A 22,197-nucleotide genomic window follows, 5' to 3' on the forward strand; every position below is an offset into this window, starting at 1 on the left:
AATTTTGTCTTTATTTAAAAAGGATTTAAATGGCTGCATTTTAAGTCACATTTTTATTATTGCAACTAATTATTGCCTGCTAAAATGTCTGCGTAAGTAAGAGCTCGAGGGCTGTGCGGCTCCGTGCATGACTCTCTCTCTGCGCACAGGTCAGCTCGGGTCTGCGTCACCTCTCTTTGAAGCCTCAGGAGCACCGTCTCATTTTCTATCCGAGCCACTTTTTCCAGCTTCTCTCCTTCAGATTTCCGTTGCGCTCGCGCTCTTTCCAGTTCCCATGTGAGGTTGGAGCGCTCCTGTGCGATCTGCTGCATGTCCTCTTTTGCTTTCCTCAGACTTGTCTTCCACCTGTCTGCCTCTTCTTCCCTGACCTGTATAGTCAGCTTATGTAACTGAGCGTTCATTTTTTGCCTCTCTGACTTCAGATCATTTATCATGAGGGCCTGACGCACAGCCCTTTTTTTTTGGAAAGGCTTAAGTGTTCCTCCAGCTTCTCCACCAGGCCTTGCAGCTTCATCCTTTCCTCATGTTCTGCTCTAAGCTGCTCCTCTGAACAACTGAGCTGTCGCTTTAGTCGCCATCTGTCCCTCTCCACTTCTTCAATACCAGCCTGCAGTTTGGTGATTCCTCTCATTCCAAATGCACCTCTGTCCCGCAGTCTCGCTCTGGTCAGAGATCTCTTCTTCATCGACAGGCCTAATAATTCTCTTCGCTAGGGCCTCCTTCTTGCGCAGTTGCTCAGTTTGCTGAACTTCTTTCAAAGCTCTCAGGTATATCTCCCTTCTGTGGCTCCTCTGGGGTTCATCTATGTCTGTGGAGAGGGTGGATGGTGGTTTCATTGAGCTGCTGCATTGTTTGTTTGTGTTGGTCTGGTTTTCCAGCAGGTTTTTGGAAAGAAACGAGGAGGGAAGAGTTTCTCCACCCAGTGATGGTCATCTCTGGAGCTGGACTCGTGTGCAGTGTTTTGATCCGTGATTTCCATGTTCCTCATAACTAAACAGTTTGAAGTTCATTAAAATTTGAGAAACGGCGTGCTATTTAAGGGCACTTAATTTTCAAACCCCGTTTCTTTTACCAGTTACAAGCAAACCCAGGTCGTTTAAAACAGTTTTGAATGTCCGGCAATGGTGAAACGTACAAAATTGTAGGTAACGTTATAAGGCGATTCTATATAAATTTTATATTAGCGGTTCATACTTGCAACATCAGCGTCGTTGACTACGGTCTCTGTCCTGTGAGCGCAACTTCCTGTTTTCCTGTAGGAGAGCGCAACTAACACTTTGCGCCCCCTGCGGCTTGAAACGCTTATTACATCGATGTAAGTGCATTTTCCATTTGTGACCTTGGACCACAAAACCAGTCATAAGGGTCAGTTTTTTTTTTTTAATTGAGATTTATGCATCATCTGAAAGCTGAATAAACAAGTTTTCCATTGATGTATGGTTTGTTAGGATAGGACAACATTTGTCTGAGATACAACTATTTGGAAAATCTGGAATCTGAGGGTGCAAAAAATCAAAATATTGAGAAAATCGCCTTTAAAGTTGTCCAAATTAAGTTCTTAACAATGCATGTTTCGAAACAAAAATTACGTTTTGATATATTAATGGTAGGAAATTTACTAAATATCTTCAGGGAACATGATCTTTACTTAATATCCTAATGATTTTTGGCATAAAAGGAAAAATCTATAATTTTGACTCATACAATGTACTGTTGGCTATTGCTGCAAATTTACTCATGCTATTTATGACTGGTTTTGTGGTCCAGGGTCACATTTGCATTGCCTTCAGCTTGCGAATTTATTAGAAATGTGTAAAATTCTTTGTATATAAAATACAGAGAAGCTCGAGGGCTTGTATTTATATTTGCTTAAGTTTAAAGCTGACAACAATCAATGAGAATTTCAATTAATTTAAATATGAAAATGTATTAAATATAATATAACATCTGGTCAAAATGCATTAAGCTCAGAGTGATTTGGAAGATATCTAAAAGGTTTTGAATATTATCTTGGAATTGTAGCTGTTTTATATTAAGAGGAAATCTGCAAGCGTGATGTCTTTAAGATATGAAATACATTTCAGAGATCAATTTTAATTTACAGCACAAATTCAGATCATCTTCATTCATAAACATATTTTTTTAAATTAAAAATAGATGTAAATTATAGTATAAAATTGTATCAGTTTAATTACATGTACTATCACTTAGTTAAAAAAATGAATTACCAAAACACAAAATAAATAAAAATCTAATGTTTAGTTTACAAACAAGTAACATTATTTTCAAGTCAAAGTTTCTAGTTTAATCTGTTAGTCAGCAACTGTTTTAGCATAAGTTAATGCATACACCCTACATCCTTTTTTTTTCACGCTGACCATTTTCTTTGTGCCTTGAAGAGAAAAAAAGTAGGTTAAAGTTCAAAAGGACACTCAAGAGATTTCCTCCTATTTAAAGAAGAGAGTGGTAACTTGCAGATCTTTATTCAAAACTGTGTTAGAAACATGTTAAAGTTTCTAAAGAGTGTTTAGTAAAAAAAGTTTGATAATTAGATTGCATCCACTTTTTAATAAGCATACTTGAAAATAAACACAAGATGAATCCGTGGATAACACGACGCAGGAATGCTGAGGGAAATTCTCTTTGAAGCCTAATACAATGGTGCACATACATCCCACTTCGGAATAGTGGGGGCTGAGTGAACCGGGGTCAGAGGTCACCGAAGCTTTCGGTCTCTCACTGACCATAGGATTTATTCCCATGGAGCCAGAGTGTCTTACATTCAAACTATTTTTAGCAAATTTTTTGATGACATGTAATGTCTTGAGGTTTGCATTTCCATCATTCCCACCGGTTTTGATGAGCAGTTATTCCTACAGTTAAGACAGATAATCAGAGGGATTTTGTGGGGACTTTCCATCACCCCCACCCCCAACAAGAAAAAAGGGATGCTCTACAATTACATGCATGACATAACATTTTGTTGCCTGTCTTGAGTGGCGACATGGATTGAACATGAAAGATCTGCGCAGTAAGGTTTTAAAACCTTAAGGATAAAACGCCTTCATTGCATTCTTCACTTCTGCCATGATCAGGTATGTGGACTATTAAATTTAATGCACAAATGTGACCCTGGACCACAAAACCAGTCATAAGTAGCATGGGTATATTTGTAGCAATAGGTCAGAATTATCAATTATATGCCAAAAATCATTAAATAAATCAAATAAAGATCATGTTCCATTAATATATTTTGTAAACTTCCAATCGTAAATATATCAATCCTTAGTTTTTGTTTAGTAATACACATTGCTAAGAACTCTAAAGGTGTTTTTCTCAATATATTGATTTTTTTTGCACCTTCAGATTCCAGATTTTCCAAATATCCATTCTATCTTAAAAACCATGCATCAATGGAAAGCTTATTCATTCAATTATTTTTTTTTAAATGACCCTTATGACTGGTTTTATGATCATGGGTCACAAATGTCTGTGTTAAATAAATGCACTATGTATTATTACCAATTGTATTTGTTCATATTAAATCAATTATTTATGATTTGAATCGCAAACTACAACCTATAGTTCAAATTCCTTTCCTCTCCAAAGTGTCCTATAGGCCTGTTGTTTTTGGGTTGCCACCAATTCCTATATAAATGTGCTTGCTTATGCTAGTCCCAAGTAAATTATTTAATTGCTTTATAAATCCTCAATGCCAAAAAATACAAATTAGCAGCCAGACCAAATCCTGTGAGAGTGGTAAGTGTAGGAGAGCGGATGTGAGTCGTGGGGGGATTGAGTGAGTTGAGTTGGGGAGGAGGAGGCCCATCATCACATGACGAGACGTTCGCGCCTCTTTCGTAAACCTTCTCCAACCTGATGATCCTAATAACTTCGGCGGAGGCCTAAAACGCGTCGTGACCAGCGTTCACGCGTGGGGCGAGAAATGATAGTGGAAACTTTGAAAGAGTGCCAGTGTTTGTCGGTGGGACAGGCTTTGTGTTTGTGGAGCAGCTGGGCGCTAACAGACAATGTAGGAGATGGACTCTGGAGCGCTTAGATATTATATTTGGAGGTGTTTGGTTGTCTTAACTAAGCACATGTAAGTCAAATTCGTTTTTAAAATAATGATACTAGCAACTTCTGACGACTGTATCAGGGAAAAGTAACGTGTGACTATAAAAGTCATTTGCTCTGTTATTTTTTGGAAAGGAAATTAAACAATTACGCCTGTGTTGACACGATTTGCTGATTAATATTTGACCCCGTGTTACTAAAAGTTTGTGTAACGTTACCTTGCTGAGTAAATCCATCTCTAGTTTTATCATTTCAAAGACTTTGACGCTTAAAAATGTCTTTATTCGGGGTCTTTTGCGTTATGTAAATATCGTCTTAATACGCAAACTCATGCTTGAAAGTATTGGTGTATAGCAAGGGTCAGTCTATAAAACCCCAAACTCAGGTGAGAAACTGTTAGATTAAAGACGCATTTTAACGCAAACGTGTTATTGAAAATAGCTTAATAGTTTAAAACCTCCTAAAATTCCCTCACACCCAGTTTTGTTGTTGTTTTCAGCTCTTATAGATCCTAGGAGTTCATTTCCTGTTGAAAACACTCACTCTTATGTAAACAAGCTTTTTAGCTGCTTTGCATCGTAATAAACATGTTTATCATTGAAGGGTTGATTAAACTTCAGCTTGTCGCCTTGTTGAAAGGAAAGCTTGTGGGCCACACAGCACCGACCTCAAGGCCTAGTTAATATTTGCTTTAACTTATTCATCTAATGCGTTTTTCAGTCAGTCCTGGAAATAATGCGTAATAAGCCTAATGCGCTTCTATGACTATGAAACGCATTAAAATGCATCTAAAAAAAAAAAAAATTTAGACAACGTGGCGTGGAGGGAATTACATTTTAAATGTGCTTAAGTTTTAAGGTGACTCTTTGGGCAGTAGACCTTATATTTAGGCTATTTAATTATATTTTATTTAATCAGCAGTGATTAAAGAGCTTTCAATCTTGAGTTGAAACTCCTGCGTTTTGAGAAACCCAGTGAAACATGAGCAAAGCGTGCCAATAACGAGAATAAACGACTCAAAACATACTGTGAAGCATTTCAACTTACTAAACATGCCAGCTTAACCCAAAGATATGTGTAGAAACACTTTTAAAAATCAGTTTGCATGTGTAGAAAACCATGCAATGCCTTAAAATCAAGCAGAAAGTACAGAAATTATTTTAACTTGCTAAATGGGTGTAAACATTTTATAGAGATTTGTAAAGCTGTTTAAACTGTATTTTGTTGCTTTGTATTTTAATTAATTGATTATTTAGATAAGCTGTTTTAATTAAGGAATGAAAGCATAATTATAAGATTATTGATTGTTTGTGTTTTTCCCCCTCCTAGACGTGTTAATGATTAATGAAGCATTTCCCCGAAACTAAGGACCAGAACGCATCCCAAATGTAACATTATTTTAATATGGCCTTCCTGCTAAGGTGCATCTTGTGTAGTTAGTGAAGTAGTATAGTATCTACTGCGCTAGATGCTCCTTTTGGCAGGAGGAGCTGTATATTCAGCACATGGAAGCAAAACCCAAGTTCATTTGTTATTTGATTTGTTTGCATGCTCATCTCTGACATTATTACTCTGTTAATTAATCTGCACGATATCTAGTTTGTCCTGGCAGTTCCAAAGTGCTCACAGTGCAGGTAGTGCCAGTGAATCTACTGCAGTGTTTGCACTTCAAGTATTGCCGGTCGCCTTCTGCCTGTCTCTCCGGAGCTGTGCTAGATGCTGCTGCTGCTGCTTATGGAAAAGCCCTGTTATGCGTGGTGAGTTTTGCAGGATTGCATCCAGCTTTGTTACAACATGCTGTGCAAATCCATGCAAAACTCGCTGCACCAGGGACAAACTTCTTCTACAATGAAGATGATTTCCAACTGTTACAAATACATGCAGTTAGTAAGCAAGAAGTTTATTTTTCTTTTATTTTAAGTGCTTTCTTTCTTCCTTTTTTTCACTGTCATAATTCTAAGACAAGATATCAAAAGAGAAAAAATTTAAGATGCATGGATTTCTATATTGATAAAAGTCAGTACTTTAATAATACGAGATAAGAAACGTATGCATAAAATATATTTTTCATACAAATGTCTTGCTGTTTTCGGGTGGATGATTCTGCAATTTTAATAGTGGCAAAAATCCTCCAACAAAAATTGCACGGTATCCATCTGTAATCCGCTAGATTGCATTACCTGCATGTTTTTTTTTTTTTTCTTCATTTTGAATATGTATACTGTGCTTATTTAAATTGTTTTAATTCTCAATAAAGTTTTATTTATTATTCTATCTCACCCCTCTTAAAATGAAATTAATTTCAGAGATTTATTAGTGACTGTATGTTGCAATAACCCTCACCAGCACCAGATGGCAGCAGATAGCTGGAAATGTGACAAACTGTTTGTTGTTTGCTGCATATTCAAATGAATTTGAAAATGTTGATTTGTTAGTCACATAACATAGACTTTTCTTGGAATCCAATCCCCTGCTTATATTACCACATTTCATATATTAACCAATTAAATTAGCGTAAGATGTGAGTGAGATATGGTAGGGGGAAAAAAAGTCCATTTGAATTTTGTGTAGTAGCCCAGACTTGATCTTGGTCTCTGCGCGCATGACCGGGGATTCATTACGCGCCTCCTGTTCATAGTCATAACTTTAATATCAACGAAAGAGTAAAATACCAAATGGGCTTCTTCTGTAACCGGTTCATTTAAATAATGCAAGAGTCGTGTAAATCGACCTTGATTTGTGGGCATGAAGTTTGTGTCTGTTAATGATTAGGTGGAGATGAAGAGTTCCTCATGTCTCTCCTCTCACTCACTTCAGTGATGCTGCCGCTGAGTCCAGCACATCTCTTTCTGCTCACTTCAGGCGACGCAGATCGTTCCTGCTCTCTTCATTTGCGCTTATAATCAAATCTATCACCAGGAAGCGTTTTTGCGCCACATATCTCTTTACTTCAGCGCATTTGGATTCATAATGCCTGGACTGAAGTTGAACGGTGCGCTGATTTTGTGCGTCCTGATGCTGCAGTTCTCTCGGCCGGACAGTCAGGTGCTGGACTGTCTCGAAGTGCGCTCCTCTTTTCAGTTTTTGTACCCGGGGATGAAATGGACCCCAGAAACGCCAGTCTCAGGTAAACCGAGCTGCGAATTAAAATATGTCCAAAAAGGTTTCTAAACACTGTCCAAAAGTTTTACCTGCCGTTTAATAAGACATGCACTATTATTTTTAAACCTGACATAAAGTGTGATGCTATGTTTGTGTGTGGTTTTTATGTTTATTGTCTTTTAGATATTGAGTGGATTTATGTAGCCTATTAAAATACAGTGCGATATGATTCTGTTGTTAGCCTGATGTTTTCCACGTAGAAACGTTGTATAAAAGTACATGTAGTAATCCTGAATTTAGCCATATTCCAGTTGCAATGCTGTAAAAACCCAGGAGCAATCGAATACAATTTATAAACCTTCAGTATTAAACTGCTGTCAAAACGAAATGAAAAACGTATAGCTTTCCTTTTTAACTTTAACTAGTAGGCTGTATTTTTCAATTATTGATAGTTATTAATTCAACTGTGATTAGCATATTCTCCCAATTATTAATTATTCACTAGTAGTGTTTATACTCTTGTAGTTGTTATAGTAACTTTTAACAAATTGCACATTTTTGATAAATTCTATATGAATCTATATATTCCAATACAAACATGTCACATAGGACTATATATTCCAGCTTTAATAGCTACATTCTAGACCGCTATCTGTGAGACCATGTATGCCAGTTGTTACTTGTAACAGTCTGTAATATGAATATAGTGTCTGTTCATTTCGTTCAAATTGAGATACTGGTAGAAGGTGCCAGCAACAACCAGAATGCATACTACTTAAAAGTGACTAGTATATCTGAACCACAAATCCCCAATTCAATTAAAAAACATGTGTTTCAAGTAGTTTAGTTTTCAGTATTGGAAAAGGGATTATAGTAGCAAATGAATAGGCAAATTAGTGACTAGTACTAAACTGAAGTATTACACTAGTGAAATTGAAAAGGATAGGCTACTAGTCACTAGTTATTTTTAAAAACCAAATGTTAAAATGACTTGCCATACAATTCCTTTTTTTATGTTTGCATTTCCTGTAGATCATTTCATGGGATATTATTTTCACCCTCTGCGTGATGTGAAGCTCTATCAGTAGGTTGAAGATGAAATCCTGACTGGATTGTCATCTTCAGCTCTGAGCGGTGGCTGCAGAAGTAGCCCGAGGAGAGCTGTAAATGTATTTCTCTTAGCCATATAGTGTGAATTACCTGTCATGCAGGAGAAGGCGAATTGTGTTAGTCTGTTTAGTGAGGTTGCTACATTTCCCAGCGGAGAGCTGAGGAGACAGATGAGTTGAGATGAATGACAGGATGGATGGCTGGCTCTCTACTTGACATCTCCCCTTAGCTGCTTGAAGCTTTAATTCTGTCTCCACTGGAGGCTGGAGAGAAGTGGGGTAGAGAGTTTGTTTGGCCCTCACAACAAAAATTCTGCTGAAAAGGATCTTGCTTTTCCCTAGTGACTGCATTTTGTTGTTAGGCTGCTTTATGTGCAAGTATCTTCATTTATTCCCCTCGTGGTAGCAATAGCTTCAAAAAGAACTCAAGATAAGCTTACATCACTATTCCAGTCATTCGTTTTTGCACTTAAGTTAATTAACATTACAAGTTTTGCATTTTAAAATCGAGAAAGACAAACAAGTTGTTTTCTGTTTAAAAAAAACTATTATTTATTTATTTACTTAATTTGAACCATTATGAGTCTTTCTAACGCCATGTCATTCGACTTGTAGGTGCATGAGTGTAAAACCCGAGTGATCCCTTATGGTTCAGCTGCTTTCAGGAGATATAAAGTGACCTTCCCAGTTCCATTTAATCAGAGGTGCTGTTCGTTTTTGCAGAGTTCGCATTTGCAATTTAAATGGATTGCAATTGGGTTAAGGACGAGGAACAGAGTGATATTCTCAGTCATTTGCCTTCTCAGAGGAATTTTAACACATTTTAACCTTTATCAGAGTTTAAGAAAAGTAACATTGCATATCTAAAAAAAAAAGTAAGTGATTGCATTGCATATCTTACTGGACTGCAAGAACCTGCATCCACTATCTGGTATAATTTAAATTAAATGTGCTACTGTCAGTTATTGTGAAAATTTACCAGATTGCATGCATAAGATATGAAACTCGTATATGCTGCAGTTTTCATATGAATTTCTTCTAAAGCATTTTGGGTTGGTTGCGCTCCTCTTCGGTAGCTGGTATGGGACTTCATGTACAGATGGGTACAATCCTGCAATAAAAGCCTTTTTGAAGCCCTAGATTTTGAAACCTAAACATTGCTCTTCAGAGAAAGAACTAACTGTGAGTTTTTTTCTTTCGGAAGTGTGCCGCAGGCGGTGTAGAGTCCTGATAATCCCAGCGGCACCGGGCTCTGGACTTTATGCCTGGTGCAGTAATTAGTGGTGCGGAGAAGCCTTTGGCTTTATTCATTTTGATTCATTATATGAACCGATACTACGCGACTCCAGCATATGTAGCCAGAAACCTTAATTGGTTGTCCTTGTATTATGTCAGACTATGAAAGAATGTGAGGTTAATTGTTTGCCCCCTTATTTGGTATTGATTTATGTGTTGGCCAAATGCATCTTAAGAGGCATACTTGTTTAGAAAAATGTCATCATAATAGATGTGTGAAGGAAAGAAGTTAACTTAATAACTTTTCCCTTTTAAAGACATATAATGTCCCTGTTGACATTATATGAATCCAATCATATAACATCATAATTTATCAAATCTAATGACCGTTTGAGATTATTTTATTAAGCCTTGTTTGTACACAAAGAGCATTGTGCAAAAAGAGCCATCCAATTTCCTTCAAATGGAGCATCTATTCCGAACCCAGTGCACGTTGCTGGCCTTGAAGTGGCAAATGAATGTAGACAACCTTAATGTTAATTGGAAATGGGAACGACTTCGGGCCGTATAGTGTTGCTGTCACCTTCTAGTGATTTTATTTATTCCACTGAGAGTTTTACTCTCTCTCTCGGCCTGCTTGCAGATTTAATGCTTTGGTTGATTTGTATCGCATCTCATGTTCTGAGTTCCTGTGAGTTTGGTTCCAAAAGTTCACACTTGCTGTGCTACAGAAACTTGTATTTCTCTTGGTCTGTTTCTCGTATTATATGCAGCGTTCACCTTCAGAGACACCTATTTCTGAACCACGCAACAGGCAGCTGCATCCGCTGCCCTGTGACCCCAGTAAACCCGGTGGTGGGCTTTAAACTCGTGGTGATGTATGGCTGATTTGTGATTTCTGTTCAGCTGCCAAATGTGACCTCTACTGGCTTCTCTGAGTGGGATGGAGAGAGGAGCATTTTTAGCATGGAGAGAGAGATAGAAACGGATGGACTAACATTAGAGAGAAGAGAGGATGTGATGACTGATGTATCTACAATGGAATACAAGAAGGCCAAGCCGAGACATGCAGCCCACAGGAAGATTGAACTGAATTCTAATCATACCGCATGTAATGCCAGGGGGCCACAAGACCAAAAAAGCCAATGGAGAGGTTCTCCCTTTCTCCACTGACACGTCTTTTCCATTTTTTTTTGTTGATGTCTCTCTCGCTCATCCCGGCCTCCTCATCCCGAGAGGAAGAGCTGAATGTGAAAGCACAATAGACAGCTGACTGTCTTTGTAGTCTCAAAGGCACCTTTACTCTGGCTCGCACGTACAGTCGTTACATCAATCTGACGTTTTGATGTGGCGTCCCCTGCAAATATTTTATTAGATAATGAGTGCTCAAATAAGGATGACCGTTCTTAAACTCATAGTTTGGCTGAAGAGAGCGTCTGAGTAATGAGGGGTTCAGAGGGTTGAGTACAAAGTGAAGTCAGGGTCCATCTCTCAGCAGTCTCTCTGATCAACATGAGATGAGAGGGAGCCGTATTCCCATCCGTTGGTACTCACGAATGAGATCCAGCTAATGAAGTGCCACTGACCTCCCTCAAGAGGGTGTTAAGGGGCTTCTGTGCCGCTTGTTTTAATGTCAGTAATGGCAGAATGCATTTCAGAGACCCTTGTTCACCCCATCAAAGGCTAGATCCTCTCAGTGCTGACAGTATTGTTGTTCCAATTATCAAAAGCAAGTCCTTGTAGAAATTATAAACTACCTTGCTAAGCATGCCGTCTTATTTCAACAAAAAGAATTGTAAATAGGGAAACCACATCTGCCATTGGTTAGTCAAGTCCTGTTTCAATCTCATCGGTTGAGCCTGTGTCTGGATGCTCAAATGTTTTGAAGTTACCACAGTATTTACACTTTTGGGGGGAAATCAATCTACAAATGGATTACTTATTGTTGTCTTTGAGATTTGAGGAAGTATTTTATCATAGAAAAATGCATTGATTTATAGCTGCATTTTTAAACACGAGAGTTAAAAATTTAATATTTGGAAACATAACTCAAGATATATGTATGAATATTCAATCAAATTGATTATCATCATTATTTATTATTCGCTTATTATGTTTATTATTTATTCACATATTAGTACCATTCACATATTACATATTTCTACTTTAAAAGTACATATTGTTTCCTCTACTAAATGTATTTATTTTTAAACAAATTATAGCATTATAATTTAAAATTAATAATTGAATTACAATAATATTTTTCTATATTATTTAAATGTTACGTATTTTATTTAAATTGTATTTTTAGTATATTTCATATATTATAATTTTTTTTTATGTAGAATAAATGAAGCATTATTATTATTATTATTATTATTATTGTATAACAATAATGTATTTTCAATGCACATATTAATTTTCACATGCAGTGATAACTTCATATATTCACATATTTAATGGTTGGAAGGTTCTACCATTTTTCGTAGCAGTATGTGAATTCCTTAAGAGACTTTCGTATAGTGTCAAGGGGCAGTAGACAGTGCCTTGGGCAGTGAAGTACCTTCATATTTTGATAAATGCCCACACAGTTTCTGTAATTATGAGATAATGGCTTAGGTCAATGTCTCTGGTAGTCCATTTAAAGTTGAAGGTGAGGGATCACATGCCCACAAGCCATGAAAGTTTCTACTAATGACTGTGGTCAGACTTTCTATTAAAGCACATATCTTGGATTTTCCTGGGCTGATTGAAACAGAGCAACACGGCGTGTTTGTGCGAGCTGCAGGCATTTATTGTGCTGTTATTTACTTTATCTTTCCCAAACTGAATCTCACCCTCGTGTGCTCCATGCTGTGGAAGTCTGAGGTACTTTCTTTCATTAAATACTTCCAATGGCACTGTAAGACGACAGACGGCTTTGCTTTAGTCCATTAACTCTCCTGCCTCCCTGGCAGAGGAGCCCGATTCATAATCATATACTTCGTATACTTTCATCAACCCGTTGACTTTCCACTTCTTTTAATTGTGCACACATATTGATGTCTTTGAAGCGAGTCTAGAAAGAAACGTCATAATTCCTGTGTCGTTGCTCTATAATTCATGCTTCTAATAACATCCTTTTAACATTTTCTGTATTTTAACACAGCATGTTTTCCCCACAGCCCCCATTAAACTTGCATGCTGATAGCTTTATAAATGGTTCTTAAGATCACGCTTATGCATGCATCTGGCTGTGCTCTGTGTCTTCAGGCTTGTTAAGGAGGAGCGTGAGGCTGAAATGTGTATACAGTGCTCACCATGTCTCCGTCAGAGCCATCTTTTTCATCTGGGCTCCGACAGGGATACTCACACACCTGAGGCTGCAGGAGGGAGGGGGAATTTAGGAGTTTCTAGAAATTTTAGGCGATAAGGAAGGAAGAGAGTGTGTCATGACTCGGTGGACAATGAATATGGAAGAGGTCGTAACTATATAGAGGCTCGAGCCATGTTTTTCAGCCGGAGTCCTTGAAGGTACACAGGGGGTCTGAGGAAAAGTAGCACCATATACACTTTGTGACATTTCTAACTACTGTTAACTAAAGATATGTTAAGCATTTCATAATCTAGCAGTGTTAATGTTCTTATGGTCAGTGACATGATTCTACTTTTTAAATTTAATTCACAGTATATAAATGCTATGAACTGAATATTTGGGAGGATATAAAGTCAAATATCAGGGCGATACAACTGCCCTGATATTGTGATTAAAAATCTTAATTAAAAAATTCAGTTAAGTAGCTTGATTGTATCTCTCACTGAATGTTTGCAAGTATTACTTTTTTAGAAAAAGGTTAATAAATCTTATAAAATATCTTAGAATTTGACCTGGTTAGTTCAGGTTTTAAAAGGTCTTATGAAGCAACCTCCCAAAAACGTACCGATATTTATGAATGGATAATTTATGGTATTTGTGAAACATGATGTGTACATTCATACTTTGGAAAATATGTTATCACATTTTCTCAATATGTATTACTTTTGCTTAAAGGTGCCATAGAATGAAAAACTGTCTTTACCCTGGCATATTTAAATAATAACAGTTCTGTACATGGAAATGACATACAGTGAGCCTCAAACACCATAGTTTTCTCCTTCATATGTAAATCTCGTGATTAAAAAAGACCACTGAAAAACAGGCGAATCAAAACATAACACCGACTGTGACGCAACAGTCGGGATCACTACGCCCCCAACATTTGCATAAACCCGCCCTTGTTCTAAGCCGGCCGAACCATCAGAAGCTCTGCAGGTATTGTAAATAAACAAGCGCGGACAACAGCGAAAATAACACAATAAATGTTATGTTCCAGGCCGTGCAGGGGGTGTGAAGTGCACGGATGGGTTGGTGTCTGTATTCAGAAAGGCACAGAAAGCAAATAACGCAAGCCACTAAAGGGACATGGTTAGCTCCTTGCTAGCGGTAGCCTGTGACAGTACACAAGATTTCACTCTCAGTAAGGAGAGATGAGGATGATGGCGAATGACTTACAGATCCTGAGCACCACTGACAAGCATCTGATCTTGTGAAATGTGTGGTAAGTACTGTTGCTCCATAATGTAAACATAGTTTGTGTGATCGCGTCTCTTGAAAGTGAAACTATAACGCGATCGATGGATCGTTCAAAAGCAGTTTCAATGCCTCGCATATTAATAACGGCTCCCTGATGCCCGCGTTTTATATACAGTATAATTACCCGACGATATAACTGCGAGAGAAAGTATTTAAATATATATTTTCCTCCCTGTGCTTCCTTCTTGCTGAATCCTAGGGTTGTAAATGGACATGTAAAATCGTTTCTGGAGATTTTTTGCCCTTACCTAAGCCACATACCTTCTGTGTAGATATCAGAGAACAATTTAAAAATACTGTATCAATGCATTCTATGGCACCTTTAAAATGGTCTAAAAGATTTTTCAAAACGGTGTAAAATTTTGTTACATGTTTTGAACTACATTTTAAAAGTTTTTTTTTTCCTTTATCTTAATAAAAGCCATTATAAAATGTTATATGTAAGTATAAAATGTTTTATACTGGCGGTATGAGTTGAAAACTGCTGCTAGAACAAGGCAAACAAATGACGTCTGTATGGTCAAATTCTCAGACTGAGGCATCTACATTTTCTTTTCGAACAAATGTTTTCTGTTCCATTTTCAGAAGACAAACAATCTAATCAGTCGTATTTATGAGCAGTCTTTAGTTAGAGACTGTGATGTAATATTTGTTTATGCTTCTCTGCTGGGAGCAATCTCCCTCCTGTAAAGTCCTTCACTTTTTCCTGACAGCTTGCAACTTCTCTAATAAAGTACATTTATCATCTGCAAACAGCAGACGTGCTGATAAAATTGTCTGTTTTGCTGAAGATAATTACTAAATCTGTCTGAGTTCTTTCTCTTTTCATACCTGTTCCCTTCTGCTAGCTCTCCCCCCGCCCCTCCACTCGCTAGGCTATTGACAGCTTAATAAATTTGCCTTGGAATCTGAAATTAGCTCGATCGTATCTGTCGCCGGGCCTTTGCAAGTATTGATTTTGGATATTAAGCCTGTCGGTGCGCATATGAAATGTGCCATCTGCACGATATGGCAGGTTTGCCCATGATTTCTCGTTTCATATCCGTATTGGGGCAGATCAGAAAGTGTTGGGTTTTTCTTGCTTCTTGTTGGTATTTGATGGCATGTGATGTTAATGGGTTTATTTACCCATTCCTAACAGGCGCTGTGTGCTCAGTAGATCAGCATTTTTTCCTTTCCCCTAAGGCGATTTCTTTGACATTTTGTCTTCACATTTTCATATGGGATTTAAAATTTGTCAGCACTTAAATTTCCTGCATTTTAATCTCTTTCATGGTCTATTAAGTTATTTCAATCAACAAACTTGTAGAGTATGTTTTTAGGACTTCTTGTTGGATTTGTTGAACTGGCAAGGATTGAAAATTTAAAATGTGGTAATTTATTCAGCAGTCTTTCAGCATAAGAATCGAAAGGAATTTAATGATTCTGGTTCTGAATCGTAACATTTCCATTAACGATTAAATGTGAGAAAATATTTGGAAAGCAGAAATACAATTCTGTTGCCAAGTGCTTGGATCATTTTCATAGTAAATGTGTAACAACTAAGAACAAAAAATGTGGTATATTTCATTCAGTCCTTTATTTTTTTATAAAATACCACTGACAGAATGTCATAATTATCATTATCATATGATCAACTAGTCAGTAACTACACTAATTTAGGCCTTAAAGGGATACTGACCCAAAAACGTTTTTTAGTCATTATTTACTCACGTTCATGTCGTTCCAAACCTGTATGAGGTTTTCTCTAGGATTAAAAAATAAGATATATTAAAAAAAAAGTTACTGGGGTCCAGTGTTGTTTGGACACCCGCCCCCCTAATATCTTAATTTTTTGTTTCACAGAAGAAAAAAGTCAAACGGGTTTGTAACAAAAAGAGGATTAGTAAACGATCACAGAATTCTAATTTTTTCGGTTCTGTCTGTTGCTGTTCACTGGGGAACATGTTCTTGAGGTCTCCTCCATGAGGAAATTTGCTATCTGATAGCATCACACTGTGAATGTTTATCCTGTTTTATTTTTATCCCGCCCTTTTAGTCGAACGCTCTACAATAGTTATGACAGCATTCCAAAGTGCAGCAAAAAGCTTCTCTTAAAGAGAGCAGTGACACTTTCGTCTCTGCCCAGATCGTGTTATGCCCTCTTTTTCTCCTACCCCATCATCATCTTCTATGTCTGTATGAACTGGAGCATTGGGACTCCTCTGAAGTTTGTTTACAGCACTATCAATCAACCTAGTGCCACCTCCACCCCCTCAGGTAGCTGACATACACACACTCACACACTTCATTTGGCTCTGGTTTAACAGCGCTGCTCTGAGATGCATGAGATGACAGAGAGGTGAGAAGTGACTGAGAACAAAGTTGCATGTAGGATGCTCTTTCAAAATAATAATGGAAATTAAAATTTGAAAGGGCTGAGGATTTGCGGAGCGTAAGTTCTCTCCTTGCATGTGTAATCGCAAGATAATTGGCCACATTTCCAAATGTGGATCCGCGCCCCCGGGGAAAACAGTTGCAATAATCCTACTGATTTTCACAGCAGCTGTTTCCTAGTCCTGGTTCACATGCAGAGAGGTCTGTTTGACCTGAATGCAATGGAATCCCACAATGCACTCTGCCCAAAACAACCCTTTACATGTGTTATTCAGTGTTGGAGGTTCTGCAAGATGAGACGTGAGTATTGTGTGTAGTTTTTTTTTCCTACTTCAGTAGGAAAGCATTTGCAATTCACAAAGTAACATTTAAAATGTAAGAAGATTTGATGTTTTATGCTTATTTGCGAAAAGAGCTGATAAATAAAAGAATGTGAAAATGAACCTCTGTAAGATTTCGATTGTGTGCATTTTTTATTATTTTTACATCCACCTCATAGCCATCAAATTTAACACATGGGGGACTTAATCAGGCATTGGTCATTTTTATTTTCTGTATCCTTGATGTTTGATTCAGCAGAGATCAGATAGCATCGCTCTCTTTCTCTCCCCACAGGGCACGAACATTTTTAGATTATTATTCATATGTGATCCACGAACTGAAGCACCTTCATCCAGAGAGCGTATTTCTCAATAGGCTTTTATCTCCCAACAAATCCAATTATGCCTCTTTAATAGATAACCTTCAAACTTCGATTCTAGTATAACGGGTGTCAACAAATCACCCGTCACCTCTTCATTCACTTCAACAAGACATTCCTGTCAATGTGTTGACTGTTTTTTCTGTTCATCCGTGTCTCTTTCGTCCAATCCACAATGGGATTTGCACTACTTCAGACTTTAAATGGACAGATTTTGCATAGTAGTAGTCTCCTGGGGTCCGTCTTTACCGAAACGTTCTCCCTGATTATCTTGTTTTCCTTTAATGAGTGTTTGTTCTCTGCTAATCAGTTTGGCAGGATGAAATGCATTGCATAGAAATTAAATATCATGTTTCAGTTAAGAGGCATGCAGGTATTCATTTTGTTGTGTTTGAAATTTGAATAGGTAACGTAAACAATGTGCTCTATAAAACAAATGGTTTTCTCCATCTCTCTCTGAAGCTTGACTCATAAAGCAAACATGCTTTCAGATGGAATTTAAGTCGGTTTACTTGTTTATTGCGAGGGCTGTAACAAATCTTGTGCCTCTTTCCTATTCTTCAGGCTCAGATCTGCAGGTGTGCCAGCCGAAAGGCCTGACCTGCTGTTCTCGCAAAATGGAGGAGCGCTACTTGCTCATTGCCAAACAGAATATGGAGTCCAGTCTCCAGACCACCAGCGCTCAGCTCAAAGTTCTCATCATTCAGAATGCCGCCCTCTTTCAAGGTGAGTTTCTGCAACAACGCAATTAATAATACACACTGGGACTGATTCATGAAACTTTATGAAATTTCAGTTTAAGACATTTTTGCTTTATGAAGTTGTAAAGAAATTTATTCTGATCATGATTCATGAATGAGAACCAGTGTTTTTAGGTCAACTGACAAAGGTGCAGTCACATTGTGATATTTTATGGGCCAAAAACATTCATTGTCAATAAAATGGTCACTTTCAAACCAAGCAACTTTTTGTTGGTTATCATGGTGACTAATTAGTTGTGAAATGTGAAAAACGTTCACCCACACACAGAATTCCTGGTCGCATGTTTTCCTAATGAAAGAGACAACGGTAAATGTGACTGCACATTCGGATGGCTGTGCAGTTTTTTTTTTTTTTTGGTGATTCTTGCTAGTCATATTCTACAATATGAGATCCTAATTAAGGTGCAAGGCCGATTAGTCTTTTATGTCAGATATAAAAGTTAAAGCATAACTTAAAAAGTTAAGAAATAAGTGTTTGTGGCGTCAACAGTGCAACAGTGAAGTGTTCGTTGATTGTGTCATCAGTTCACTCCTTTTGGTTCCTCATTAAACAGGCATCATAGGCTTACTGTATATTTATTGCAAAGGCAATAAATAAAATGTCTGAGCATGACACAAGCAGCTGAGCACTTTTAACAAAAATTGAATATGCAATTTTTGTCTACTTTTATAAAGCAAAGTCTTTCAAAGTGAGTCCTATCTAGTGTTAAATTGTAACTACACTTTCAGCAGTGTGACAGTAGTTTAGCGGTTTTCTAAACACTGTTGGTGTTCCAGTAATGAAACAAACTGCTTTGCTCAACAAGTAGTGGTGTTGCATAATAAATTTCTATATTGCTATTTTTTGTCATATGACCTACACTACAGCAATACACACTCTAATACAAATAGCAGTAGCATTTTATCTTCGTTTTGTAGCAGTATATTTAACAGTAAAATTCTGCTATTCATCACTGTTTTTGACCTTATTACCATTCAAAAGTTTGGTGTCAGTAGTAGTTTTTTTTTTTTTTTAAAGAAATTTACATTTTATTCAGTAAGGATGCATTAAATTGGTCAAAAGTTACAGTAAAGAAATTGAAAATGATACACAGGATTTCTATTTACAATAAATGTTGTTCTTCTGAACTTTCTGTCAATCAAAGAGTGCTGAAAATTCAGCTTTGCCATCACAGGAATAAATTACATTTGAAATATATTAAAATACAAAACAGCTATTTTAAATAGTAAAAATATTTCACCATATTAAAGTATTGTTGATCAAATAAGCAGCCTTGGTAAGAGACTTCTATTAGAAATATTAAAATGGTTAACCGATACCAAACTTTTGAGTGGTAGTGTAGATTAGATTAGATTAGGTTTCTAGCAGGCCTATTATGTGTTGCTGTAGGTAAATTTTCCATTCTAACCTTTCTTTAATTTCAAAGTTGCTTCCCCAGCACTGATTACAAGTGGACAGCTAATTACAAATAGAAAGTAGCATTCACGTTGATTGAAAAATGGATCTTCTTGATTGGTCAATTTAATGAATCGTGTAATTTGGCATCACTGGGTCGCCTCCACTAATTGTGTTGCACTAACAATGTTAGCATGGTGGATTTAGCTAGCCCCTGTCTGTTCAGAGAGGTGGTTCAATGCTAATTGCTTCAGCATTAGGCCTGAGAGAAATTCCCAAACAGCCTGCAGAATTTGTGAAATGTGCTCTTGTCTCGTCGTGTTTTTCCCTGGCACGCTCCCGCGGGGAACTGCGAGTGGGCCTTGTTTGCAATCTTCTGTGCTGCTCTCCCCATTGCTTTTGATTCTTTTGTACTTTTTGCGGCTGACACAGATCAAAGGGCTTTGCTCTCCACTCCAGCATCCTTCATTCCTTCCCTTCACTCAACTCCCATCAGCCCCTGCTGCCCCTCCCCACACTAGCCTGGCTTTCTCACACACCACGAGCAGTGCCAAAGAATCCTCTCTTTGAAGTCAACTTTGCCAAACAATCATAAAAGTTAAGAGGCTCTGTCACAGGGACTTTTTCAGGGCGTCTATAATGATGAGTGCCGTGCGCCAGTTTTTCGGGTCCCCTCATCGGTCTCATATCGCATTTAGTCACAGTGTGTCTCTTTTGATTCATGTCAATGGCTTGGTTAAAAACCTCTAAAATCTTAAATGCAATCAGCCTGTGGGTGACAAAAGAGAGACGTGGCAAGTTTTTTGAGACTTCACTTTGTGATTCAGTCTGTTCTACAAATCAGGAGTTCTGAAACAATCTGAAAAATGAGACAACATAACGGTGGGAGCATCTGCTATAAAATCTGTTAAAATAAATAAAATCTTATGGGGTAATAATGATATTTCTATGATTTAAAGGGGTCGTCGGATGCAAAATACACTTTACAAGTTGTTTGATCATAAATTTGTGTTGGAAGTGTGTGTATGCATACACATCCATCCTATAATGATAAAAATTCACCCAGTGGTTTTTTAAAATCCCTGTTTTAAAATCCCCTTTCTCAAATCAGGCTGTTCTGAGATTCCTGTCAGAATGAAGTAGTTCTGTACAGACCGCTCCCACGATAGTTGATTGACAAGAACATCTTATCTTAGACCAGAGCTGAGTGAGCTGAGAGCTGTCCGCCATTGTGTCGACTCCGGTGCAGGGGAAGTCTCCGATTAAGTGATTGAAGTGTTTAGTTGTTGGATGTAATAATGAATATAGCAGTCGTCATTTACTCCCGACATCTGAGCCGCTGAAGACGCAGTGGATTAGCGTTACTTTCATTTTGAAGTGAATGCGCCGATCCCTGATCTACATAAATGCGTCTGTTTGCGCGAATCATTCGTGATCCAGCTTCATCTACAGAAGAAGTGAGTATAAGGGTTTTTATGAATCTTTGCAAATCGCCTTTCATAATATGTGCTAGTTAGCCAGTTTTCCTAGAGGGGCGGGGTCAGCAGAGCTCATTAGCATTTAAAGCAACATAGACTAAAAAACACTTTTGAGCTTAGGAATGCAATGACCAATCAGAGAGGCTTAGATTAGTCAGCGCTGAAAACTCTGGAGATGTTGATGAGTGTGCACGCTCACCAATTGAATTCATAAGAAACTGATTGACTTATCATAAACAACACTGTGCAGACATGAGGTAAATAAAAGATTCATTTCATAGCTTCGATGATTATGACGGGAGTTTCTGCATAACTTGCACTAGACTAGACTAACGTCATGGACAGATATGTTTGTTTGTGAGGACAGAGCTAGAATATAGCCTTTTCCCCAAAATGCAGACGCAAAACACATTTTTATATGTATTCTATTACTCAACATTACTAATCATTATTGCAATATTAAGAGCAAAAAGACTAATGATTTTTGTCATAATATTGCAGCCTATAGCTCCTGTTTTAAACATATAATCCAGATACAATTTTAAACAGTCAGTTGTTATTAGCAGCAGTTTAAGTATTTTGACTGATTGAAGTAATTGGTTAAATTCAAGCATTTGAGATTAAAGAAAACACAGATACAATTATTAAGGTGGAAATAAAAATTGCTCTCACAAATGTAAAAAATAGATTTTCAGGGGGCAAAAAATGCCTCTTAATGGAAAAGTTAATTTCAGTGAACCTTATGAATTATGTGAATATGTTTGAGCTTCACTGAATGACATCTTGATATAGTAGACATTGTTCTTTATATGAAGTTAAGAAAGAACATTCATCTAGATCATGTTTGTTGGTTACACAGTATTTCTGCCAGCTGTTAAACTGAACCGGTGATTAATGAAGTGCTGGAAGGGATCGTTTAGAGCTAAAGCTGGATGCCAAACCCTGGTGGAAAATCAAGTCAGTGAGGTGTTTTGGTCTCACATGTCATTCAGATTGACAGACATCTCTAATTCCTGTTAGCAGGACAGAGCAAGTTCTTCAGCGGCACACAGAGCTGCTTTTAACCGCTTTGGGAAGGTACACAGCATGTAAATGACACTGACTCTTTTTTTTTTATTCGGAAACAAATTAACAGGTAATCCCCATTTCAAAGACTGTAATATAAAAAGAGAGGCATGCTTAATTTATCAATTTTCTCATCCTCAGATCCACCCTTGAAAGACACGCTTTAGGTATTGATGTGTGTGAGCACAGAGAGCCAGAATGAGTTCTGGGTGAGTGTGTCTGCTGCATAACAAATTCTTCCCAAAATAAGATAAAAGTCAACTTTAGTAGTAGTGCCTTTTGAAA

At 37.5% G+C, this 22,197-nt stretch overlaps 1 protein-coding gene across 1 annotated transcript in view; it reads left to right on the plus strand.

The window, feature by feature from the left end:
- The first annotated feature begins 6,711 nt into the window (after positions 1–6,711).
- LOC306882977 (glypican-3) overlaps positions 6,712–22,197 on the plus strand; it is a 152,326-nt gene continuing 136,840 nt past the window's right edge. The window contains exons 1-2 of the mRNA XM_079438015.1: positions 6,712–7,204; positions 17,777–17,938. Coding sequence (XP_079294141.1) covers positions 7,048–7,204; positions 17,777–17,938 — 319 coding nt within the window. The 5' untranslated portion in view covers positions 6,712–7,047. The remainder of the gene's footprint in view (positions 7,205–17,776; positions 17,939–22,197) is intronic.

Source organism: Barbus barbus (genome assembly GCF_936440315.1).
Source record: "Barbus barbus genome assembly, chromosome: 17".
NCBI lineage: Eukaryota > Metazoa > Chordata > Actinopteri > Cypriniformes > Cyprinidae > Barbus > Barbus barbus.